A 26,765-nucleotide genomic window follows, 5' to 3' on the forward strand; every position below is an offset into this window, starting at 1 on the left:
AAACAACAATCTAAATTTGGTTGATTTGAAAATAACTATAGTTCATTTAGCTACAATTTGTCAGTCACAGCAAAACCACAGTTAAGCAAACGAAAGTAAAAAAACTTACAAACTTTTCTAAATGGTTGCATGATGGAAGTCTCACTGTGGCTCGTTTCTTCTCATGCAGATACTGTAATACTAAACCATAGTATAGCACAGTGGGTCTCAAACGTTTTTCTCTGGTTACAGATAGGTAGCCGTGTTGGTCTGCCAGAGTCAAAACAAAAAAAAATTCCTTCCAGTAGCACCTTAAAGACCAACTAAGTTAGTTCTTGGTATGAGCTTTCGTGTGCCAATCACCCATTCCCACCACCCTTCTGAGTAATACCCCTCCCCACCTTCTCACTATATAGAAGGGTCTGGAAACTTCTGTTTCAGTGTATCTGAAGAAGTGTGCATGCACACGAAAGCTCATACCAAGAACTAACTTAGTTGGTCTTTAAGGTGCTACTGGAAGGAATTTTTTTTGTTTTTCTCTGGACTACACTTTCGGAATAAAAATTTGCTTGCACCACATTGAATATTTTGTGGATAAGAAATACATTGGAAAACAATAAGAAAGAAATCCTATCAGTACTTGATTTATAAAATAGAACACAACTACTTTATAATATGATCAGGGGGCATCCAGAAAGTATAAAACAATGCAGCTAAATAAGAACATGAATCATTCCCAAAATATGATAGACGAGCCTCTTACATATGTACCATAAATATGTATATAAACTCACACCTCTCATTGAACGCGAGCTTGCTTTTTTCGGGTAATCTCATTTATTTTATGTTTAATTTGAAGCAGACAAACTATCATCTCTTCATCAAGGCCTTTTTCTCTTTTGCAATCTTTCATATTTGTCAGAGTTGAAAATCCCTGTTCACAACAGTACGTTATGGAGAACTGTAGAAGAATAGCCAATGCTATTTTCAAGCACTCTGTTCAAAGAGCAATTCTGGATCACAGCTAGGATTGTCCTCAGTATCGCTTGGTGCTCTTCCTCTCATTTTGAAAAGATATCTATCCATATTCTGCAAATAATAATAAAAAAATGATACTATACTACACTGAATGATTGTCCTCAAATCTCCCTGCTGCCCTTGCCATCCTCTCCTGACATACTAGTGTGGCATGCCACACCCTTTGAGAAACACTGGCATAGCATGACATGTGAACATGGTGAGTGGACTGGACACAGATGACATTTACTTTGTATTGAAATCAATGTAGTACAGTGGTAGCTTGGGTTACATACGCTTCGGGTTACATACGCTTCAAGTTACAGACTCCACTAACCCAGAAATAGTGCTTCAGGTTAAGAACTTTGCTTCAGGATGAGAATAGAAATCATGCTCTGGCGGCGCAGCAACAGCAGGAGGCCCCATTAGCTAAAGTGGTGCTTCAGGTTAAGAACAGTTTCAGGTTAAGTACGGACCTCCGGAACGAATTAAGTTCTTAACCCGAGGTACCACTGTATAGATAAAGACTAGCTTGTCCAAATCATTTCAATTGGATGCATGTTCAGCTTTAGTCTGAAGCCAATCCACTCCACCAATCATTTGTCCAGGGAATGGTTTGATGGCATATGATGCTGCCACCATGGGGAAGGTAAACAAGCCTTTTAAATGTATTTAGATGGTCTTAGTCATTCTTAAGTGTTTAAAACATGTTTTTATTTTATTATATGTACAGTTTTATTACTGTGTTGTTTGCTACCATGAGCTCAATTGAGGGGAAGGGCAGAATAGAAATTTAATAAATAAAATAAGTATGTAAGGATCAGTGTCTGTGGGAGACCAGGCTCTAGAAACTTTTTTAGATATGTATTTATTTATTACATTTGTTACACACACACCCTTTTCTCCAAGGAGCTAAAGGCATACATGGTTCTTCCTCTCATTTAATATCCACAACAACCTGGTGATGTAGGTTAGTCTGAGGGGCAGTGAGTTTCATAGTTGAGTGAGGATTTCAGCCCTGGTCCCCCATGTCCTAGTCCTGTACCACACTAGCCTGATATTTCCAGGAAGTAAGGCATTGGTATAAATATGAAAAATGTAAGGAAAACTGAGGAAAGGAAGAGTGAGGAAAACAGATAAGGCTATAAGTGGCCATTGGAAGATGAGTCTAAAGTATGTCTCATGGCTCTAAGTCACATGATGATTTTGAAATGTAGCTTTAAACCTTAGAAACAGCGACCAGTCCACATAGATATATTATCTTGATGTTTTCTCCTATATAATGTCTCATTAGAATCCAACCATGACACAACAATGCATTTTTAAAAGGCTTGGGGAGGAAATTGATATGGGTATTTTCCCTAAAGTCTTTCATAAAAATAGTTAAATGCTCTATGTGATTAGTTTTTGCTTTTCAGCATAATATAACTTTGTAAGACTGGTTTGTATTTTATTAGCCTGCAGTTCCAGTTCCAAATAAGTACCGTAAGCAGATTTCCCCCTCTTGTATTAACTTACAGAACCGCGGAGATTTTGAAGCATCTCTTAGTGAACTGCTATTAACTTGGAATTACTTGGTACCTGACAAACTGGGCATACTGCAGAAAAATATGGAAGCTCCTGAAAACTATGCTGACATCACAAGTGCATATGCCAGCTTTTTAAAACGCTGCAATATGATGGATCTAATAGATGTCTATCAAAAATGTAGGGCACTAGCACTGGAAAATGAATCAGTTTCCTGTGTAAGTATTTAATTTATTTATTTAATTAATTAAAACAGCCACTTTACTCTTAGCCTATGACAAGTAAGCTGGACTTTAAGGCGAACAAACAGGAAACGAACACCTCAAATTTGCTTTATCTCAGCCTGTTCCTGTGCCACAAAAATGGCTAACAAAGTAAATGTGGATTGGTAAGCATTATTTGTGGGCGAGTAACTTTTGTGGGCTTATTTAAAAGAATGGAATAAAATGTTGCCAAGAAAGCGATGCAGATGAAGCCAAATTAGCTACACAGTAATCCTGCAATCCGTGCCAAAGCCACATATTAGCCATATAAGCTTCTTCAGTTTTTGTGCTAAACTTGGTAAGGATAAAAGCTATGTGGTTATGAAATAAGATAATCCCCTCTTCATGTGTCTGGCACAACTCTATGGAAAGGATGCTCTTTCATGTCAGAGTAACTCAGAATTAAATTCCAGGGATGCAGTCACTTTAATCGGAAACATTATGAAGACAAACGGCTATGGTACTTTAAATTATGAGCATGTGATGAGGAAAGTTCTGCCTGTTGAAATCTTGCTTTAGAAGTTTTGGTTTTTGATTTTTTTTTTGTAATTTCGATTCTTGAATATTTTTTATCATTTTATTTCCCTATCATCAAATGCCTGCACATTTTTGATTCACTTAATCACCTTTAAAAAAACAAAAACAGTACCAGAAACTTGTATCTAAAGGAATTAAAGCCCATTCCAGCCTTACATATGTCCATGTTCATGTACTCTGCTACTGGGATATAAAGAAACTTCTCTAGTTATGAGATATCTTTGTACAATTGTACCTTGGATCCCAAACACCCTGGAACTCAGATGTTTTGGTGCTGCAAACCCAGAAGTGATTGTTTCAGTTTGCGAACGTTCTTTTGGAACCTGAACATCCAATGGGGATTCTGTGGATTCTGATTGGCTGCAAGAGCTTCCTGCAGCCAATCAGAAGCTGCAATTTGGTTTTCAATATCCAACAAGTATTCTGGAATCAATTTTTAGGTCCCTCCCCATCAAGCCTCTGTTTTACAAATGTGATCGTGGCATGTCATATCCTTAAAAATTATAATAAGAGCCCTGCTGAATCAGTTCAGATGTTTATTCCCGCATCCTGTTCTCACAGTGGTTAACCAGATACCTACTGAAAACCCGCAAGCAAGATGTGAGTGCAATAACATTCTTACTTAGGATTCCTGGCAACTTGTATACTGGGGCACACTGCTTCTAACAGTGGAGAGAGAACATTGACTAGTAACCATGGTAGCCCTATTCTCTATGCATTTGTCTAAACCACCCAGGTTGGTAGCCATTGCTGCATCATGTGGGAGCCAATCCTCTAGTTAATGCACAGTGTGAAGAAGTAATTCCTATCCACTTTCTCCACAACATGCATAATCTTTGATACTTCTGTCATATATAACATTATGGATGGTGTGGAGAATGTGAACAGAGAAAAGGAGCACTCTGAGAGCTTCTGGCACTAATGGTTAATCCTGCATTCTCAACAAGGACCAGTTTAAAGCTAACCAGTAAAGTTTTCTTTTTGAGTATCCATATTCCTCAACCACTTTTCTGCTTTGGGATTTTTGCTATCTACTTGTGCAGCAAACTTTGTTCTGGGTACTCAAGAATCAAAACAGTCTCCACAACCTGTTCCTTGAAAAGAATGGTAGGATAGTGTCTAGTTACAGTTCTGAAATATCTTATTGCTTCCCAAAGGCACAACTGTTAGAATTTATTGCCGGAACAGCAGATTTAGCCATTGAGAATCATTCAGTTCTTACTACCCCCTCAACACCAACCAGCAGAGTGCACCAGGATCATGAAGAGGTAAAATGTATGAGTATTGTCCTATATCCCAACTATCATAGTGTTTATTATAACACGCATTTGCTTATGTACAGAAATCACACTTGGACTCTAATACAGTTTTGAAATTTAGCTGCATTTCTGCTTTCTTTGAAAGAAGAAAACTAGTATTCTATTTTGTGGAAAGACATTTCAGAACATGTAGATAAACATGGTAAAAGATTCCAAGATTCAAAATCCCATCATAATCTCTACCCATGTTTTCTTACCTGTACACCCCTGCTGCCTTTCAGTTACTCAAACCTTGCTCTGGAGATAGAATGCCTGACACAGTAAAATTTACTTGGAGTCATTAATGAGATTGGAATGATGAACAGTCCTATGATGAAATAGCGTCTATTGCCAGGGTGGTCAGTATGGAAAGTCTAGATCTCAGGCTGGAAAGAACAAAAGTAATTTAAAATTTTGTCCAGTGTACTTTTATATATTAATTATAATCCATATTTGTTTCTTTAATTGCTTATCTGATTTTTCAAAATGTAGATTAGTGAATTGAAAGCTAGTGTAGTATTTTTGCTTTCCTACTTGAGAGTTTCCTAATATTTTGCTAAATTGTGTTTTCATGAAGCAGCCCTGTTTAGGGAAGCTTTTAATGTTTGATGTATCATAGTATTTTAATATTTTGTTGGAAGCCACCTATTATTATTATTATTATTATTATTATTATTATTATTGAATAAACTAACAGGATTCTCTTTTATGTAGCTACCATTGATGGTGAAGAAAATTTTGTATGCATATTTAAGTATCTTGGTTAACTCTAAGAATGATCTGGCATTTGCTTACATTTTAAACGTTCCTGACAGAGGACTTGGAAGGGAAGCTTTTACTGACCTAAAACATGCTGCACAGCAGAGACAAATGTCCATATTCTTGGTACGTATGACAAATCAAAGCATTTTTTTGTATTTGAAGGCATTGAGGAGATGCAATAGGACGATTTTTGGGTTTTTTAAAAGCAAACTATATAGGAGCTGGATTGGGATTGTTCATGTAACAGCCAGAAGTCATCCATTTGTACTGCATTATCCATGCTGGTTGTACAAATCCTCCAGTCTGCCATTTTAGATAAGTGAATATAGGCATAGTTTCTGTGAGGATTGTTGCAGTCAGGTATGCTGTGTCAGTACACCAAATACTGAAAAAGTTGGCTGAAATCATTCTAACATCTTAGCTTCTCAGGACAGCCTATCTGTATCAGTATAGTTTTGGTGGAGCTAGAGGGGAGCAAATCAAAACTGAAGGGCTTCAGAGCACTAAAGTTGCTTTATGAAGCAGTAGTTGTGAAAAAAGTGTTTCCTAAATTCTCTGTCAGATGGGCATTACTCAAAGATCTTTGCCCATTTTCAGTGACAGAGCCATAGGAAATCACTCAGGCCAGAGCACTGTACCATGTATTCATAATTTGGGTTTTAAATGTTAATTCCTTTCAAAACATGACTTGGGAACAGGTTTGATGTAGCATAGTCAAGTTTTTGGGGTGTTATAATTGAATAAGTATGGAAACATGTGAAAGATTAATCAGTTCAATTCCTAAAGTTGTATTATTTGGTGTTTTATGAATTATGGACTTGGATTATGTTCATCAGCCACTCTTTTATGGTTACCAAAGAAAGAAAACTTCTTTGTATAAAAACATGGTTTTCTTTTGGCAGCTTTGTTCTAAAGAAGAAGAATGATGAAATACTTTCCATTGAGTAGTCAAGATCCTATGAAGCACACACAATCTGTAGTGTATCCATGAGCACTGGCAGAATTATTCTACAAGGTTGGGGGTTCTCTAAAAATCTAACCCCCAACTTTTTTTTTTAAATTATACAATATGTAGATAAGAAGAACACACTTGTAGACCCACCAGATTCTGGTGCACTGGTTAACTGGGTTTGTGTACGTTTTTGCCAAAGGATTACTATATGATGTTGCTGAGGGTCAATGAATATCCCAAGTCCTGTTGAGGCAGACCTATGTGCCTTCCATACAGGCCACCTCTGAATTGGCAGCTATGGGGTCAGAATTTTGACCCAGAAGTCACCTGATGCTGGTACCTGCTTTGATTGACACAATTTTAATTGAATTCTGCACAAAACATTTAAATGTAAGGTGGCTAATGGGAAGATCAAATTTGTCTTACTATGCAGGCACAATCCTTCTGGCTTGAAACAGTAGAATGGGTTGAAGAATTAATATACTTAAGTTTTCCAAAGATTTGTAGTTTTGCTTCACAATAGCACACAGTTATCATATTTGGAACAGATTTGTCTTTGTTTTACAATCGCATAGAAAGCCATTATGTTTAATTTTAAGGAATAATTTGGACTTTTCTTTGATGCCTTGAATCATCCTGATTTTTGTGGAAATATTTGTGGTTTACATGTGGTGTATTGGTTTTCTATGTTTGCATTACTATTTTACTTAGCCAAATTATATGTCTTGTTAGATGGCGACATCTTTTATCAGAACCATAGAACTTGGAGGAAAAGGTTATGCCCCTTCCCCAACTGATCCTTTAAGAACTCATATGAAGGGACTTTCACACTTGGTTCACTTCATTGATAAACTGGAAGAAATTATTGGTGAAGTCCAGGATCCGAGGTAATAATTTTCCTATGTATGTGTACATGCAGCACTGTTTAAAATGTATATTCCTTCATTAAAACAAAGCCAGCAACTATTACAAATGCACTCATTCTTAGCTATTTTAGATAGAGGGTTTTCAAACCTTGGAAGCCTATCAATATGAAGATTGAATCTATTCAGCTTTCCTTAATAACAACTGCAGTAAAGCAGACAGGGCAAGAGAGGCTATTTGAAAAAAAATATTGAAAATAGTTTGACTTGGAGTAAGCCCCATCAAATGCACTGGAAATTACTTCTGAGTAGACACAGAAATCCTATAGATGTCTATTCATAAATAAGGCCCATTGAGTTAAAAGATGCCTTCTGTCAGGAAAGTAGGCATAGAATTGCATCCTTGGTCTCTTTCTTTCCTTGCTTTCCCCCACGCTTGAGTTGGTTTGCACATCACACTATATGTTGTTTAGCACAGAAGCAACTGGATCAGTCTAGCAGGCCAGAGCCTTATGCTTCTCTCTTCCCCAACCCCTGCTGCCCAAACTTGAGCTGCGCTGGGCCACTCACCTGTCAATCACCAGATGTCACAATGACACTGGATGATGTAGCGTGTTGGAGTACTAGTGAGCAGCTGATGGTTGTACATCAGAAGCTGAGTGTATAGTGCTTCTGAAGCCCTGCGGATCAGCCCTTTTGGCTCTCCCATCTTGTTACTTGCATATACCTGCCATGATATCATGGGACTGGCAGGTAGCTGTGACTGCCAAGTAGGTGGATTCCTGACAGCCTAATTAGGGCCAGAGGTTCCTCACTCCTAGTTTTTCGTGACATGCATAAACGGAAATAAGCCAGAAGTTTACACACTATGTTCCTCTTTCCAACTCCAATGTGGCTGGGTGGGTGAGTGAGTTCAGAAGGTTTTGCTTTAAGTTTGCCACAGTTTGTTGTGTTATCTGGACAAACAAACTGTGGTTAAAACTACAGTGGTACCTCAGGTTACATACGCTTCAGGTTACATATGCTTCAGGTTACAGACTCCATTAACCCAGTAATATTGCTTCATGTTAAGATCTTTGCTTCAGGATGAGAACAGAAATCATGTTCCGGCGGCACGGCAGCAGCAGGAGGCCACATTAGCTAAAGTGGTGCTTCAGGTTAAGAACAGTTTCAGGTTAAGTACGGACCTCCAGTATGAATTAAGTATTTAACCTGAGGTACCACTGTATGGTTAATTTTAAAAGAAGCCAACTTCAAACTGGTTTCTGAAGCTGATGGATAAAGTTTATTATAACTCTGGGTCCAGATGGCATAGCAAGATGAGCTTAACTAAAAGTGGAGGTTAAAACTTCCAAATTCCAGAGGGGAGGAACACATGAAACTGGGACTTGTTTGGACTAATTCTAGCTCATAAACATTGCCCTGTGCTTTATTGTGATATGTGAATCTTTCTTGCTTCTGTTCCATTTTTTCTTTCTCTAGTTTTGATTTAAGCTTGCTTTCTTGTGTTACCAAAGAATATCAGTAGTAGTAACAGAGGCTAGTGCTGTTACTGCAAACTTGCCTAGTACTACATCCTGTGCACAACCACAGAAGTGACATCTATGTTCAAAGAACTTTGTAGTTCACAGTATCTGGGCAAATCTGAATGGGTAAAGAACGAATGGGATTGACAAGGAGAAATGCGGAGGAAGAAGCAGTCAGTTTAGGCAAAAGTTCAGGAAATACTTAATTAAAGAAGAGTTCATTGAAGGATGAGAACCTGATACATGAACCTGATAACTGTGAGCTGTATAACAGGAGGTCAACTTTGCAGACAGAGCAAGGTTTGCAAGGGAGAGAGAAGGGAAGTGCGTGTGGGATTCAAGTGAAAATGAGTTTATAAATTAAGGAAACCTGTGACCCTCCAAACATTGTACAACTCCAGCTCCCTTAATTTCTGACCTTCCCTGCTATAGTTACAAAGCTTCTCAGAGAGCCAGTGTGGGAGGAGAGGTGACATGATAATGGAGGGTTCCTTAGGAAAATATATTTCAGTATCACATGACCAGAAAAATTTCCTGTATCCTCGAGCAGTTTGTGGGCTCAGGATATATAACTCTTTGAACAGCTACATGGGATGTCCTTTAGTTGGCCATGCTTTTTTAGCAGAGAGAAGACAAACAGCCCAGCTATGTGTTAAACCATTAACTGGGCAAATATTTCTGGCATCCTTAAATAATGGAATATGCTTCTAACCTGAGATAGTTATAAATCTGCATGCCCATCACATCATACCAGTCATTACATGAGAAGTTCAAGTATAAAAACCATTGACCCCTTGATGAGGCACCCATAGGGGAACAGTACCTAATGAGGATGGAGTTTACCAGAGTGGTCACTGTATTTTATTTTATTTTAAAAAAAAGCTTGATTAGCCAGCTGATGAATTTTCCAAAGTCTTTGACCCTGGAGTAAAAAGAGGTTTGTGAAAACTATGAGGGATAATACAAGGCTTTGAATATGGCGAGGGGAAATTCCAGAGAGTTGGCATCAAAATACCCGAGCGAGCATTTCAAACACCTATTCTATAAAAATGTGCATTCTAAAATAAGTAATTGGTAAAATAACAGAAGTTCTTCAGCTGATTGATGCCCACAATCTATCATGAGCTGTCTTTCTATTGTATAATAACATACCGTAATATAATACATTATATTTGTTATAAATTGCAATGTGCATTTTCTGTAACTGCCATGACGGGAAAAAATAAAAATGCTGATACCTCTGTAATAGGATTTTGATATATGCTTTCCTGTTCCTGGAATAGATGTTGGGGAAGCTGTTTTATGTCTTATCAGGTTTTTGAATGCTGTCCATATTCTTGACAGTCTGTGTTGCTCTCTCTGTCACATAGTTCCCAGAAAGAGTACATACTATAAAATCATATTGAGGAGTAGTATTCTTTTTATGCCGCCAGCAACTTGTTTACTATAGGATCAGACTTGTGAGTATCCAAGGCCAGAGCATGCAGGGAGATCCTGACCACCACTTTAGTACTGGAGTAACATGGCTTCATGATAAATCAACTGAAGAGCTTTCTCATCACAGCTGAGATGATCCAACACCTGGGAGTGAGGAGGGGGTGACACAATCCAGCTCAAAATATTTGTGTCCCAGGAGCAAGAAGACAACCTTCTGGACAAAACAAGGAAGTTCATAACCTGAATCCAGCTCCATCTAATGGACATGATGCACCTACAAGGCTTTTCCCCATCCAAGACCCAGTTTTGAGAAAGATAGGCCACCTGGTACCCGTGTCACCTCCCTGTCACTACTTTCTCCTCCTATCCAAACTTTTACAGAAGGTCAGAACTCTCTGAGACAGGATCCAACTAGTGAATTGCCACTGGCTCCAGAGTCTGTGGTTCTTGGACCTGATGGACTGTTAAGAACTCTGGCATATCCCAATGCAGCTGGATTTTCTAATCCATAAGCCCCCATGTTGGCAGCAGCTCTGTGTTTAGACCATGAGTGGCTTTAGACGAAGGGTTTTCCCAATAAAGTGGCCTGGAAAATCCTAGCTTCCAGATGTTTGTCTATGAAATGGCCAGGAAAGCTTTCCATTGCTGGTGGAAATGCCTTTGTGTCCAGGCCACAGCTTCAGGCGTCTGAGAGATCCTTGAGTTTGTGCAAGCTTGTCTTGATTTGAAAGCACTTGGTGGCCCTGGACTGAATGTTACTGGATTGGGGGAAGGTCCCATAGCCACACTAAGCAGTTCTTATGTGGTTCTGTTCTCCTGTTGCCACCCCTTGCTCCTGTTGCCACCCCCCTGCATTTATTCATAGATTCCCTACATGGGACATGTACCTAGTACTTGGGACACTCATCAACCAGTTTTTTGAGCATGTTCAGCTGCTCTGCATACCTGAACTTCAACGGAGGACACCTGCAGGGCATTCACATGGGCTCACCCCTCTACATTCACCAGGCACCTCAAACTAGACAAATATGTTTTGACAGAAGCAGCCTTTGGGAGGAGGATCCTACAACAAGTGCTGTGATTACTAATTCTCCTTCCACCTAGTCCATGAGGGTACTGCATTTGTAAATCCCTTTCCTGTATAATCCACTGATGAAGAATGAAAAGTTGGATTTACTGTAAAGGAGAGATTTTTTTTTCTAGTTAGCAGACAATAGTGCATACAGCTCTGCCTTTTGAGTCAAATCAGTGTGGTGGGAGGGTCTATGTACATCACATTTGTGCAGTTCCCTCTGGTAAGCCAGGCAGGGATTCTAAATACACCCCTTCTCCATATTTTTCTAGCTATTTCCTTATACTATTCTGTTAAGGTTTCATTCCCCAGTGTGGTTCCCCCCCCCCCATGGCCACAATGCTATCAGCAAGGCCAAGTGAGAGGATAGGAGGGTGGTTCTTTCCTCTTCTAGCTTGCTACTGCAAACATTTTTAGAATTGTTTCTTACCCTGCCTTCTGAAGATGAGCCAACCCCTTACTGTATGCTCCACTCTCTGCTGACCAGAAGTGTAACTTCCCAGTTGTTAATATTGCAGGTCAGAGGTGGGGCAGAAATCAGTTTAAATTAATTTAATGTGGCACAGGTAATGTAGCAGGAAGTGAAATAGACCAAATCTTAACTGCTTGGCTTTTTTTTTTGTACAGCTTAAAATCATTCATGCAATGTATCAGGAACAGATTTAATACTTTGGGCAACTTAATAAAATCAACCTCAGGTAGAACCCCTTGCATTTAGGAGCAAATCCTGTTTAATTCAGTGAGATTTACTTTTGATTAAACAAGGGTAGAATTGGATGGGAAGACTAATCTGTTTATACTGTACCTTAATGCAAAATGAAGAAAACCATGGCTTAATGTCTTTAATTCCCATACACAGTAGATCAGTACTTTGTCTTGGCCTCCTCATATGAAAAATGAATTAAGTTTTCCTTTCATTGCTCCAGCTAGAGTTGTGTATATCTGATGGGGAATGGGAACATTTTTCCTGGAAATGAAAAACGTGGAAAGAAAAATGAGCATTGGGATCTTAGCTGTTGGAGCAGCAATATTAGGTAGAAACAAACACATTGATCTTAGTTTTCCTGAATGTTGTGCTGCCAGAACAAGAATAATAGCTAAATGGCCCTCTTTGTAGAACTATCCAATCAGACTAGGTGTGATCCTCATACACAATTGCCAGACTTTTAATGGGAGATTGGTTTGTAAGCATCTTAATCAAAAGACTGTTTTAGGTTGCCTGGCCTGGAAAGAGTCTTTTCTATACCTATGATGAACAGAAGTTTTAATTATGATGGTCCCTTATTGGAAGGTAGGTAGCAGTGCTTGCAGTGCTTTTTTTCAGGGGAGATGCAGGGGTACATATACCCCTAAACATTTTGTGAATATAAGTTTGGCCTCATTAAGGGGCAGTATTTCAATATGAGTAGGAAAATGAGAGTAGTGCTAAACATTTTTTTTTTAAGAAAAAAAAAAGCACTGAGTGTTTGTGTATGGGGAAAACTCTGGATTAAGGTACCATAGGTTTTACTACTCAGATTTTACACTTCAGAGCTCTTTGATCAGAAATTATGCAGGTAAAAATCCATAGTAGATAGAAACATAGTAGTGGTTTACTAAGAGGTCATATTTGGGACAAAATGCTTGGCTACTGAAGTTTCTTGAAAAGGAGGATTTTCCTATGTAATTGAGCTAAAAGAGCAGAAGCTTCATTTCTTACTAAGCTAGCTAAAGGCCTATCAAGTTTGAATGGTGGGGGTCAGATAAGGATGGAAAGTTTACATTCTTTACTCTTACCTATATACCAACAAACACCCAACAATCATGTAAGAATTGGCGTGGGGTAGTGGTTAAAGCTGCTCACTATACTTAGAATAAGTTCAATTCCTAATCACTAGAATCACTATTTGCATGGTCCTCACTAAATTTCTGTTTTTTTGATTACACACTAGTATGCATCATGGAATGTTGAGAACTGACTTGTATAAAGTATGCACTGTATTAAAAATACAGAAATCTTGTCTTTCCCTCTGCTGCTGGAAGCATATGTCAGACACTTTTATTAAAAATATGTTTGTAAATGACCTGTTTGTGCTAGCTATTTAATTATTGCTATACAGTACTCAAAACACTTTTGCTGGCTTATGAGCTTATAAAAGTTTGGGAAATGGAAATGTTCTATAACAACAGGCAGATTTCACTTCTTTTCAAACTTTAATCCACTTGTGGCTACTAAGCAGAATTAGATAATGTGAGTGAACAAATGATAGCCTGATGGCATAGCAAGTTTTAATTATTTCCTTTTCTATTTAAAATTGTAACCTAGAGAGAAGTCTACTGTCCCTGCTCCTTGACTCTTGTAATCTCCCAATTCTTAAAAGTGAAAGATTGCATTAAAGGGCAAGATCTTATTGCATGATGCTGTGCAACTGAATAGATCAAAGCTGTTGGCTGAACAGTTTTGATTAACTGTGAAGACGCTCTGTTTTCAGAACTATTAAGTATATTAAAATAGCGCCAAGATGAATATGGAGATGACCCTAGGTCTGTTTTTAGACTTGCAGGGGGGAAAATTCTATCAACAATCAAGATGCATTTGATAAAAGGAAGAAACAGCAGGGATGCCTTCTGTCAAGCAGCAGAGGAAGTTGTACAAGATTTGGATTTGAGGATTAAAAATATTATCAACTTTCAGCATGAGTCTATGACAGCTAGCACCACTGGAATTAGTCCAGCCCGGGTAAGGGGCCTCCTTTTGTTCTTCTAAATTGTTTGATATAAAAGAAAGGACATTTTTCTTAATGATTTGAATGCAGAAACTAACTCACTAATACAAATTTAATACAATAATAGGTAATATATATAATACAATGTAAGAACTATATGCAATCTAGGTTTCCTATAATATGAGTTTAACTAGTTGAAATAAAGAATTTGCTTTGCACTGAGGGATGTGTGTGTGTGTGTGTGTGTGTACACACACATAGTCTTACTTGGCAAATAAGGTACTTCTAAAGAATTATGAAAGAAAAGAGTTTTTCTAATACTTTAATACTGATAGCTTAACTCAGAGTGAACTATTCTAGATTTTGTCTAGTGTCTCAAGACATTGCTACCAACAACAATTTTACCCAAACATTATAAACTTCTAGCTTTTCAGATTTTTTTTTTTTAAAAAAGATTTTCCTTTCATTCTTAGTAATGGTTGACATTGTGATTACCCTTACCATTATGTTACTAATGTTTATATGCTGGGTTTTTCCTTGGCTGGATTGGCTATTAACTCTGGGAGGTCTTTTTGCTAAGCTCTCCCTTGCTTCAATCCCTTGGCATTATCTTTCTGCATGAACACCTTCAGTGGTGCACCTTGTTAATTCTTGCTGTCTTAGGTTGGGGCACAGCATGGTCTAAGATAAGTAGATGTACTATGTGATACAACCTCCACCCATGTATCTGAAAATCCCAACCTGTAACTAGTCACTTTTGATCCAATGATACACATGCACAAACATTTATGTTCAGGTTTTAAGCTTTATCAGAGAGGTTTTATATCCTAAATTGTACGACCTAAAACTACTTTGATCAGGTGAGTCAATTGATGCAAACCCCTCCTGTAAAGCTAATAATAGTCAATATTTAATTTCAGCCCAAGCTACATGCTATAAACCATGGCACTGCTTATTGTGGCAAAGATACTGTAAAGGCTTTATTAGCACTTTTGGATGAAGCAGCTACCGATCCTCCTCCCAAAAACAAAGCCCAAATGTTGTTTGGTGATGAATTTGGATTCCCTTGTACATTTTTGTTGTTCAGGTAAGTGCTAGGTGCTGAAAAATGGCAAAGCCTCACAGAAGAGGTGAGAGCAAGAATGCTTTTTCTCATGAAGCTGATGACTTGGGGCCACCTCATATGCAGTTATCTCCTATACAAAGACTATGTAAAGAACAGCAAGCATACTGTAACTTGGAAAGTGTGGAATGTGTGTTTCAAAGAAGACAATGGCTCAGGAAGTTGATGCATTCAACTGTCCTCGGCTGGAATTTTTCTTGGGTGGAAAAGGATGACAATATTGTATCAATAAAATATTAGTCATAGAATTCTGTATAACAGAAATAATGTCATCAACAAGGGGGAAACAATTGCAAAGTAAAAAATGGAGTGAAACACTTGAGAAGAAGCATACCAAGACTTAAGTACTGTTAAAGATACTTTCTAACTGAGCCAGTTTTATGTTGCTTGGAGTTAAAATATGGCAACTGAGAAGCCTTATTGCTACTTGTCAGAGCTGCCTCTAGATCCCAGCTCACAGAGGACCAACGCCAGGTTGATGTAATGTACAAAAGTCTTTATTGAAGTTTAGTTTCCATTTCAACGCCAGAGCGTGCAGCCCTACGTCTTAGACCTTAGATCGGCGAAGTCCCTTCTGAATCACTTCCCCTTCTGCACCAGTTTAAGATCCTAGCCCTGCTCCACCTTCTGCGCTGTTCTCTCCTCCTCTGGGTCCTCCTGCCCGCTGGGGCATTGCCCTTTCTGGACTCTTCCGACGCTGAGTCGCTCAGCTCTTCCCCCTCCCTCCGGCGGGCTTTAGGACCAGGTTCCCAATCCTCATTCTCTGCTGTCCCGCGCTCCTGTACATTTGAACTTGCCTCTCGCGCCAACCCAGTGACCTTTCTGTGAATCTTCCGATTCGCTGGAGAGGCTCATGGAATCCCTCGGACCACTTTCATCTCCTGCGCTCCCCTCGGATTCCTCCCCCTCGCTCTCCATCTCCTCTCTTCCCTGTGCCTCTGCTCCTGAACCCCTGACATCCATCCCCCCCTCAAAGCCCCCCCTTCCCCCCTCCCCCTCTTCTGGAGTGGGTTCTGGGTGCTCCAGAGTTGTGGGGGTGAGAGCAGGATACAGTTCTTCCCCCGTGGCGTGCAGCCAGCTGGAAAAGTCCGGGAAGTCCTCCATGGTCTCGTCGACGGCGATCTCCTCTGCTTCCATCTCTTGGGAGGTGTGTTCGAAACCTGGAGCTACCCCCAAATCGCCCAAGACCCCCTCTCCCCCTGTCGCCTGGGATGACACTGCGTGCAATGGTCCTCTCGGCAGGTCTCTGCGCCAGCCCACCTCAGGTTGATCCTCCCACCAATAAGATCCGCCTGTGCCAAACCCTGAGAGTGATCCCTCTGGGGAGCTAGTCTCCGGCGCCGTCTCCTCAGCTGAAGAGAAACCCTGGAAAGTGCTGGCTGAGAGTGTGGGTGTGAAAAGATATTCGTCGAAATAATCCGCTGGCATGGGTCTGTGTGGGAAAAGTGCATGGAATTCGTCTTTGAGCAATTGCTCCTCCACTGCATAGTCCGGTACCCACCTGTTGGCGCTGGCCGGGGTGTCTTCTCTGGCGAGGAGATATTCAATCCCTTCCTCCCCCCATCTCGAGTCTAAAATCTCTGTGGCTTCGTTGAGTGGCTCCCCTCTCGGTGACCCCCCCTTCTTGGGCGTTTCCCTGAGCGGGTCTGGTGCTGTCCCTGGCGCCTGAAACCTGTGAGGTGCCTTGTAGGGCGTGAGCACTGATCTATGAAAGACCGGGTGCATTCTGGATCCCTCCGGGAGTGTCAACCGGAAAGCCACTGGGTTGATCCGTGCCTCGACTTGGTAAGGCCCTAGCTGCTTGTGTCCTAGCTTCTTCTTAGCTAACGATCTGGCCGGGACTGCCTGGGCTGCTAACCAGACCCAGTCCCCCACCCGGATGTCCTCCCCAACTCTCCTGTGCCGGGCTGCCTGCACTTTGTAAGCCTGTTTAGCCAGCTCCAACTGCCTTCGGAGCTGTTCGTGGACCTCCTGCAACTCCGCTGCCAAGTCCTCATTCTCTGCTGTCCCGCGCTCCTGTACATTTGAACTTGCCTCTCGCGCCAACCCAGTGACCTTTCTGTGAATCTTCCGATTCGCTGGAGAGGCTCATGGAATCCCTCGGACCACTTTCATCTCCTGCGCTCCCCTCGGATTCCTCCCCCTCGCTCTCCATCTCCTCTCTTCCCTGTGCCTCTGCTCCTGAACCCCTGACACTACCCATATTTCCTTAATGAAAAATTCAGTTTCAGCAGAATGTTTAGTAAACTTATGACTTTACCCAAAATGGTTATTACAGCTACAGTGATAAAATAAAAACAATAGAAAAAGGGTAAAAAACTAAAAGTATGTACAACATTAATAAATAAGTTGTCTCCCCCCCCCCCGCCCCAATATTAGCTTTTCCAATCAAGCTGTCATCAATAGGTACAGAGCTCCTTTGTATGTTTGCAGATTTCTGAACTAAAAAAGCATTTGTTTCATGATGGGAACCTATTTACACAAGCATTTTTTGTGTACATATGAATTGGCTCCCTTCTTTAAAATGAATTAAACACCCACACAGCCAAAGGTCTCTGCAGATCAAAATACATGTTGCATCTCTCCAGTCAGAGCAGCTGCAGTAGTTTTTGTTTTGGGACTGGGTTTGCTTTTTTGTTCGTATGCTAAAAAGTCATTTATTTTGGAATTTTAAAAAACAGACGCCAAATCTATATATGCATGTAATGAAAATTCACCGTAATATGTTCTCATATATTGGGCTGGTCACTATTGCTTACAGTCACTGTTATATTAATTTAGATCTCCAGCACAATCTAGTGGATCTTCTCCAAAAGTTTTGAGACAGAGAATTCAGACAGCAGTTGGTGAAAAAAAAATTAAGGTATGATAACTGCAAAATCCCTGCCTTGAGGAGAACTATTATTAATCTAATTGATTACATATCTATATTGTCTGGTGTCTGAGGCCTGATTTGCAATTTTGGGTGAAATGATGCTTTTATTTCACTCTTCTTTCTCCCCACCATCCCTTAAAAAACAACAAAACTGCCATGAACAAGCACTGGGGTAAACACTGTCTACCCTCATGCACCAGCTCCTACACTTCCTTTCCTAAGCATGATAATGAACCCAGACTGGGGAACTCTCACTTAATACAAGGGATAAAGAACTGAAGTTAGTGCATGGGGTGGAATTAGGAAGATGTGTTTGGCTGAGGTGCTCCCCCCAACCTGGCTTTAGCATACTGAAAGTTTTCTAAAGATGGAAAAAGCTGTAAAATAGAGCATTTTGGTCTGTCCTCTGTGAACTGATCACTTCTGCTTATTTGTCTGTAGCAAGTACCTTAACAGCAGGGGTGGATCTGGACATTCTTCAGTCTCCAGAAGCTATTGCTGTAAATGATTAGTTTGCCTCCTTAGAGTCCTTAGAAGAAAAATATGTATCAAGGTTTTTTTAAAGTTAATTTGGATTTAAACTGTTTTAAGCAAAGCTTAACAGCTTAGATCTAATCCTGTGGGCCTTTATATCAGTAAAGCACCAATTGTAATGGTACTCTGTGTTTCATTCTAATCTCACAACCTCTGGTATTGTGATAATGCAATGTGATAGGTTGGAACTACAGTACATATATTAAACATCACCAAATATAGTATCATACAATGCAGTTACGCTACACTGAAATCGGCGGAACAAGATAAGACTTCAGATTACCGGTATATTCATATTGGCCTGAATATAAGCCGCACCCGAATATAAGCTGCACCTTTAAAATTAAAGGGGGGAAAAGAAATGACAATATCTGAGAAGGAGTGGGGGCTGAGGAGGGCCAAGGAGGCAGCTCTTTCACTCCGGCGGCAGCAGCAGTGGGCAGCAGCCCTTCCAGAGGGTCAACACCACCATCGGCCCCCAATGGGATGGGCGGAGAGAGGCAGCAGCTGGTGGGATTCATGTGGCCCTCAGCGGGCTAAAGCCAGGCAGCACCTCAGGCTAGCGCCAGTCCCAGCACACCAACTGCATCTCCTGATCCTCCTCCTAGCAGACCTTATCACTCGCTCATCTGCGCTCCTCTCTTCCTTCCTCCTCCTCGCTGCCTTCTGGCTCCCTCTCAGGGACCCCCTCACCACGCCGCCATCTTGGGAGCTGGCCCAGTTGAAACCAGGCAACATCTGGGGACAAGCCCACTCCAATCCAATTTTTGTAAGGTCATGAATATAAGCCGCACTTTTCATGGTCAGAATTTTTTTTGGGGGGGGGATGTGGCTTATATTTGGGCCAATACGGTATATAATGTAAAATATAGTTATCTAAATTTCTGGAAGTATTTTCACATCAGATTTCCATATTAGAAATCATATTCATAGCAACCACCTGCATTTCATAATTTCACTTCTTTCAATTTAGTTGAAGCAACCTTTAATTAGGTCTCAGTTTTCTTGCACCTACAAAGATGACCAAATGACTGAGTCAAAGGGTCAGCATTTCCAGGCAATCCAGGCCCCAACATGTGAACATCCAGCACTGAAAGATAAGGCTGTTCCAGACTCTAAAAATGAATCAACTGCAGGTAAATGAATCAGCAATAAAACTTCTCAAGACCTCTTTGCTTTCTCTTTCCGCTTTTCAGTGACTATATAGTTGCATCTTTCTGATAAGCCAGGTGGATTTGTATGTTGCCAAATTCAAATTAACCATTATAATCATATCTAAAATTGTTTTGTATAAGAAAATCAGAGTTCTATTGAATCACACCAAAGACTCATCTAGCTCATCTATTTCCAACATTGGCCTCTTGGGGCGCCTGGGAAGTCCATGAACAGGGTATGAAGGCAGTCATGCCTGCTGCTGCTTTCTGTCTCCAGGTTCTGATATCCAGCAGCTAGTTCTGGTCAGGGGCGTAGGAAGGGGGGTGCGGTCTGCCCTAGGTGTCATCCTTGAGGGGGGTGACAAAATGGCCCGCAGCGCACCCGAGCCACGCGTCGCTCCTGGGAGTGATGCGGTGGCTCGGGGCCCTGCGCTACCCAAAATGGCAGTGTAGAGCTTGCGTCCGCCAAGTGGATTCTGTGGGCAGCTCGCTGCGCCGCCCCCCTGGGCGGGTCATCACTGCGGCACCCCCGTGCATGGATTGCCCCATCCCTGTCGGCGGCTCGCCCTGCCCCCACTGCTCCGGGTGCTGGAGCAGCTAGCTACGCCCTTGGTTCTGGTTGCAGATAACTAGTATCCAGATTCTATTTAGCCAGCATGGAACTTATTGTTAGATTTGTTTTATTATGTACGTTTTGTTCTTTTAATCATGCGCTTCCTGTATACCTCATTCTCAATCTCACCTACTTTACAGAGTTGATGTGGGAATAGACTATTGGACAGGTCCAATATGGCATGGAATTTGCCTTTTTGTTTTGCACCACGCAACCTGAGTTCTCATCAAGTTTTCCACAATGACCCCACAATCTCTTTCCTGGTTCAACATTATCAGTTCAGACCCCAGCAGTATATATACATATGTGAAGTGTATATGTGAAGATAGGATGTTTTGCCCCAAGGTGCATAACTTTATGTGTAAAAGTGAACATATAATTCAAGTATCATTTGCCATTTTATTACCCATTTACCCATTTTCAATTTCTTCACCAGTTCACTTGGAGTTTCACTGTTCTTGATAATTTGGTGTCTTTCACAAACTTGGCCACTTCACTGATAATTCCTAATACAATCATTTATGAATTAGTTGAATAGTACTGATCTCAGTGCAGATCCACAGGAGACACCACTGCTTGCTTTCTCCTGCAATTATTTAATACAAAATCCCTTTATATAAATGTTGGCCATGAACATTCAGGCCTTCAAAGCACTGGTGTTGAAAACAGCATTGCTTTTGAGTGTTGTTTTTTGTTGCCTTAGGGCTGTATTTCTTCTATGCTTGCTTCTACAAGCAAGTAACTGGATTATCACAAGGGCCGTATAATGCAGCCATGGATACAGTTTGCAGCAAATCCTGTTGCTGCAACAGCTAGAATAAGTTCAATGTGATCTTATAAATTGTTGCTACTAAATCTGCGGTCACCAGATGCACCTTTTATCTTTGTCTACCCAGGTGCATAACTCAGTACACGGATCTCTGATGTGTAAAAGTACCTTGTGTGAATTGACCTCTGTCAAAAGTGATACTCTAAATATTCTTGAAAAGTTATTTAAACTTCACATACTTTTAATAACCTGTGTATTGCCATGGTAAATAGATGAAGACAAAGGTGTTTAAACTGTTGATTTAATTCTTTTACATCAACAAATAGTTGCATTTTGCTGTATATGTTTTACTTTTTAAAGATGGACTTTCTGCCCTCTGTGTGTCCATTTCCTATAGCAATTGCTGAATTTTTTTTCTAAATCATTGCTACAATTCTATATCATGTTTGGCTTGTAGTGCACTAACTCTGCTAATTTGTGTTGGGCTAATTATTTTTATAAGAAAGTAATCTGTGTAAAAATAATGATGTGGATTTAAGTGACTAGCACATCAGGAAAAAAATTACTCAAATAATATTATCTTGCTTTTTTTTTTCCTTATAAAAATGTTGTGTTCTCTTAACCAGCAGAATGCCTACATTCACAACTTGAAAGTGCTGCACTTGGAACTAGTTCTGGAAATGTTCATCAGAATGGAAGTAAAAGTAAAGAAATAGGAAAACTAAGTTGCCAGCCAAGAAACAAGAGCTCAAAGAGGAAGCAGGTGGACAGGACTAGTGAAAATGTCATATGCAGTAATGAAAACGAATCACTTCAACACATACACAGTAAGAGACCGAAAACTGCCGTGAAATGCCAGAATAGTTTGGACAGCAAAATAAAGAGGGCTGGAAAATGCAACAAGATTATAGCCAAAAATAAACTGATTGTTGGTCAAGCAAAGCTAACTCATTTCTTTAGATTATAAATGCTCTTGCTGTGATTCTTATGCAAACAATTGTTGACTCGTTTTGAGGTTTGATAGAAAAAATGCATACGCTACAGTAACATCTTCCTTGTGATTATAAATATTGATATGTATGCAGTATTTGGACAAATGGATCAACAAGCTTTGCGGAATTCCCAGTTTTAATAATGCACTGTAATCTTTTACATTTGTATACTGTAATCATGTGGTATTTTGATGTACAAATATATAGGATAAATACAAACACAAAACAATACTTAAACCACAACTACTTCTTTACTGAATTGTCAAGAACATGGTTTTGTCTCTTCCAAATGACGTACTTCAGCAGTTGTTAGACTTGCCAACAAGGTCGGTAGACTCTTCCCAGCATGCATCTGAGCACTGCATAAAACATCCAATAAATATTGATATTTTTGTGTAGATAAATAGTTAACACACATAACATTTATTTAAATTGGGTTTAAGAACATCTTCATCTTACATACCTTCACTAAGCTAATAATCTTAAAATCAATTTATTTATTTATTTTTTAAAGGAAACGACTCCAGTCCAAGTGTTTGTCTCAGTAGTTGATACCTTAAAATGCTGCAATAATCCAGCTGTTTTACTTGCTTGAAATAACCTGAAAGTTATACTTACTGTCAAAATCTCTTCTTCCAATAGGTAATTTAGCTGAGTTCTCATCATCTTCAGTCTCTCTCCTTTGTTGTACAGATTGAATGTTCTGAACTTCAGCATCAGATGGAAAAGTCATAGGTCCCTCCAGTGCAAAATAAGGAAGTTGCTTAATATCTAGGTTCATGGGTTGGCCATGACTTATGGCATGGTGTTTAGGATTTATATTCTGTATTTAATAAAAAGGTAATTTAGATGTTAAAGGAAAAAAACAGATTAATGGCCAGAATGCAAAGTGTAGTGATCTCAGTCAATCTGATGAGCCATTTCCAAAACATGAAGTGGACTGCAGCTCCTTAAAGAAAGTCTCTTTGGAGGATGCCATTTTTTTCAAGTGGGTGAGCAGTTTATATATATTTTAAAATAAATGAATAAAAAGAATGAGGTTGAGAAGAAAGCTGGATGTTGGAGTTTTAAATAGCATAAAGCAGATATGTTGGGACTGCCCAGTGATACAGAAATTTTGCAAGTTAATATTAAGGAAATTTGAGGTTACAACTCAAGTAAAGATTTAAGCAATTGTATTGTAATTTTACTAGGTTCTGTAATAGTAATTGAAGTCAGATAACTTATTCTTTGTTGGTGATGCTAAAGTTCTCATTGCTCAGAACTGAATAAAGGAAGAAGCCTCAGCAATACAGAATTGAGAAATTGATGGAAAATGATTAAATTGGCAAAGTTAAATACAGTACTGGGTTACAAGCAGAGAAAAGCCCAGAAGAATACTTCCAGTGAATTATTTTGATTTATTTATTTTTAATCTATTCAAAGCAATCTAGTTAATAAAATTGGATTAAACTAATAGTTGTAACTGATTAAGGATTGATTATATTTATCAGTTTTTAACTATTCAGGAATTCTTAAGAATTTTAAGGTCAATGATTATATTGTTTCATATAATTTATAATAATGTATTAAAAAACCATATTAGCTCAAGAGATGAAACTCACAGAGAACTTGGGGGCTCCATCTTCCTCTTCATCCAGAAAACTGTTGTCCTCCATTTTATAATGCTCAAGAGAAGATGCGGGCCGTGCCTTTTCAGCTTTGCCTCCATTCTGTATTACTTTTCCAAGCGTGAATGTACTGAGCAGCATATCATCTTCTGCTTTTCGCATAGACTTTGAGACAGAAAGAAAGAAACCTTGAGAAAAGAGAGAAAAAATTAGTATTAATGCATAGGATGAGATACACATTCTCTGGTGCTTTAATGTTTGCATGGAAGAGAATCAAGTTCAAATATTATTTGAAAGAGACTACTTTGAAAATAGTGTTGGTCACAGTCAAAACTGTCTTTATATAGCCTACCGAGTGAATAGCAACCACTTCAGTGGCTTATGTGTTCTTCAGATGGCCACTAGTTAAGAGGGTGACCTTTTGTATACTATTACATTTCTTTTATTTTACACCATAGGTGATGAATTTATTTAGTAATATAATCTTGAAATACTTCGGATTATCATATATCAAACATCACTTCTTCCTTTTTCCAAATACAAACCATTTTTTAAAAGAACTAATTTGCACATATGTGGAAGAAATGTGTGTGTTGCGGGGGGAGAGTACTTTTCCTTGAGAATGGAGAGAGGGGAATCTCAACAAGGGAAGTCTAAAGTAATGAACATTTTTGTTTATGAAAAGACAGCTAAACATGGATATGGTCATTAGATATTTTTGTTAGAAGATCAGCAATTGCACATTTGAATTTTTTGAGAATGCTTTATTTTATCAGGCCTAGAACTTCACCTCGCCACTAGGTACTGATTCTCTCCTACAAATGCCCTCACCCCCCTCCACTTATGCAAGGTAATGGGTACTTTGCCTATGAGTGCCTAAAGAGAATTCTGATCACACATGCCTTCATTATGGCCACAGTTTGTGTATTGTAGGACCTGTCCAACCAAAAGGATCTACAGCAACTCCCCACCATTGGGGAATGCCAAGTGACTGCCATTTATGAGCCTGACTATCAGTTCAATCACATAATAGGGCAAGGCAAAGGGACAGCTAGGCCCAAAGACTGATGGTAACACTGGTTCAACAGTCAAGTAGACTACAGAGCAATGGATCCAAACTACAAGAAAGAATATTCCACCTAAACATTAGGAAGAACTTCCTGACAGTAAGAGCTGTTCGACAGTGGAATTTGCTGCCAAGGAGTGTGGTGGAGTCTCCTTCTTTGGAGGTCTTTAAGCAGAGGCTTGACAGCCATATGTCAGGAGTGCTCTGATGGTGTTTCCTGCTTGGCAGGGGGTTGGACTCGATGGCCCTTGTGGTCTCTTCCAACTCTATGATTCTATGATTCTACTTCAGAAGGTGGTAGACTCTTCTTCATTGGAAGTTTTTCAACAGAGGTTGGACGGCCATCTCAGGGATTCTTTACCTATGATTGCTGTGTTGCGGGGGCTTGGACTAACTCTACAATTCTACGATTCTCTGACTAGGACTTGATTGAAAGGTCTGAAGAGGTGGTGGAGGAAGATGAGCACACTAGAAGCCAGCAGGAGTAGATAAAGAAAATGGAAACAGGCAGAAGGCAGCAGCTATAATGGATTTTTTATGTTACTTAAGTTAATACCCCACCTTTCCTTCAAGGAGCTTAATCAAGTTGGCGTACATGATTCCATTTGCCATTTTTATCCTTGCCACAGCCCTGTGACAAAGAGGTTGAAAGACAGACTGGCCAAGGTTACCCAGTGAGCTACATGGCCAAGCTGGGTTTTATACCTGGGTCTCCCCAGTCCTGTTTGGACAGGTTTAGTTTTGATGCTTTTTATCACAAGCCAGTAGTGATGTATGGAAGTGAAAGCTGGACCATAAAGAAGGCCGATCACCGAAGAATTGATGCTTTTGAATTATGGTGCTGGAGGAGACTTTTGAGAGTCCCATGGACTGCAAGAAGATCAAACCTATCCATTCTTAAGGAAATCAGCCCTGAGTGCTCACTGGAAGGACAGATTGTGAAGCTGAGGCTCCAATACTTTGGCCACCTCATGAGAAGAGAAGACTCGCTGGAAAAGACCCTGATGTTGGGAAAGATCAACCCAAAGGAAGAGGGGAAATCCAAAGGGGATGCAAAGCCCTGCAAGGCTGGGAGAGGAATGGACCAGAAGTTGGAGCCACCTAACCATGTGTTCAGGCTCACAACTGGGCCTTCCATGTGGTGATGAAGGCAGCAAAAAGATCCTACCCTGTTGCCTCCACTGCATTCTTGAGGAGCAGTCTGGTGGAGCTGTTTCACATGGTCCAGAGGCTGGTTGCTCCTGACCAGGGGGGCAGACCTCTGGAACACATGGAAATTCACTGTAACTGGATGGCTAAACACTTTGAGGATAACGTTCCTTGGCTCCGCTGTGGTTTAGATGCTGCTACTGAGACAGTAGCAGACCCTGATGTTGGGAAATATTGAGGGCACAAGGAGAAGGGGACGACAGAGGATGAGATGGTTGGATAGTGTTATTGAAGCTACCAGCATGAGTTTGACCAAACTGGGAAGCAGTGGAAGACAGAAGTACCTGGTGTGCTCTGGTCCAGGGGATCACGAAGAGTCGGACACAACTAAATGACTAAACAACAATCACAAGCCAAGTGGCCACTTCCTGATCACCAGAGCTGTGGGTGAGGTTAGCAGCTTAGTTCAATGAAACAACAGGGCTTTCAGTTAGCACATCACCATCTGCCTCAGCAGCTCCACTTAACAGTATAATTAACTACAGAAGCTCATGGTTGTAGTTCAAGACCTGCTTTAGGCTGACATTTTATTTGGCCTTAGGAAAACTACTTATATATATGGCCAAAATAGCTGAATTTAAAACTGTCATTATACAGGGAAAAGAAAATGGGGAAAAATGTCCTGTAACATGAAAAAAATACCAAGAAATGGGGCCAAAAATGAGTTTTATAACAACATAGTGCAGGAAAAAATTTCTAAACTAATAGTATTTGCAGATGCAGGGCTGTTCGTAAATGGCTGTGCTGCCAAGCACAGTGAAAGGTATGTGGTAAGAAGGGGGAGAGGATGAAATATTGTTCTAATACTGTAAAGTTGGAAAGACAGATTTCATTGTATTCAGATTTCTAATATATATTCCCACAAGGTCAAATAGGTAATAA

The 26,765-nt window shown here is 40.0% G+C and overlaps 2 protein-coding genes and 1 long non-coding RNA gene across 10 annotated transcripts in view; 1 reads left to right on the forward strand and 2 right to left on the reverse strand.

Moving 5' to 3' along the window:
* The window catches only part of PARPBP (PARP1 binding protein), a 29,741-nt gene extending 6,338 nt beyond the window's left edge, over positions 1-23,403 (forward strand). For 2 of the 8 annotated variants that reach the window (XM_083700439.1, XM_083700437.1), the window contains 9 exons: positions 2,517-2,741; positions 4,481-4,591; positions 5,336-5,506; positions 7,068-7,222; positions 13,769-13,952; positions 14,859-15,025; positions 17,843-17,924; positions 19,444-19,606; positions 21,633-23,403. In XM_083700439.1, coding sequence (XP_083556565.1) covers positions 2,517-2,741; positions 4,481-4,591; positions 5,336-5,506; positions 7,068-7,222; positions 13,769-13,952; positions 14,859-15,025; positions 17,843-17,924; positions 19,444-19,606; positions 21,633-21,973 — 1,599 coding nt within the window. In that variant the 3' untranslated portion in view covers positions 21,974-23,403. Of the gene's footprint in view, positions 1-2,516; positions 2,742-4,480; positions 4,592-4,867; positions 5,023-5,335; positions 5,507-6,285; positions 6,399-7,067; positions 7,223-7,252; positions 7,969-13,768; positions 13,953-14,858; positions 15,026-17,842; positions 17,925-19,443; positions 19,775-19,901 lie in introns of those variants that run through there. The other 6 variants (XM_083700440.1, XM_083700438.1, XM_083700441.1 and 3 more) reach the window with 6 other exon arrangements.
* On the reverse strand, positions 798-4,471 carry LOC310826349. The gene is made up of 2 exons (XR_014555778.1): positions 3,559-4,471; positions 798-1,068 (listed from the first exon to the last, which is right to left on the reverse strand). It is a non-coding gene; the product is annotated as an uncharacterized lncRNA (long non-coding RNA).
* On the reverse strand, positions 22,117-24,116 carry PMCH (pro-melanin concentrating hormone). Its single transcript, XM_083701015.1, has 3 exons — positions 23,603-24,116; positions 22,617-22,821; positions 22,117-22,357 (listed from the first exon to the last, which is right to left on the reverse strand). The coding sequence occupies exons 1-3, from the start codon at positions 23,870-23,872 to the stop codon at positions 22,308-22,310; spliced, it is 525 nt and encodes a 174-aa protein (XP_083557141.1). The 5' UTR covers positions 23,873-24,116; the 3' UTR covers positions 22,117-22,307.
* Between the last annotated feature and the right edge of the window lie 2,649 nt (positions 24,117-26,765).

This window comes from Podarcis gaigeae (assembly GCF_964106915.1).
Source record: "Podarcis gaigeae genome assembly, chromosome: 10".
Taxonomy (NCBI): Eukaryota; Metazoa; Chordata; class Lepidosauria; order Squamata; family Lacertidae; genus Podarcis; species Podarcis gaigeae.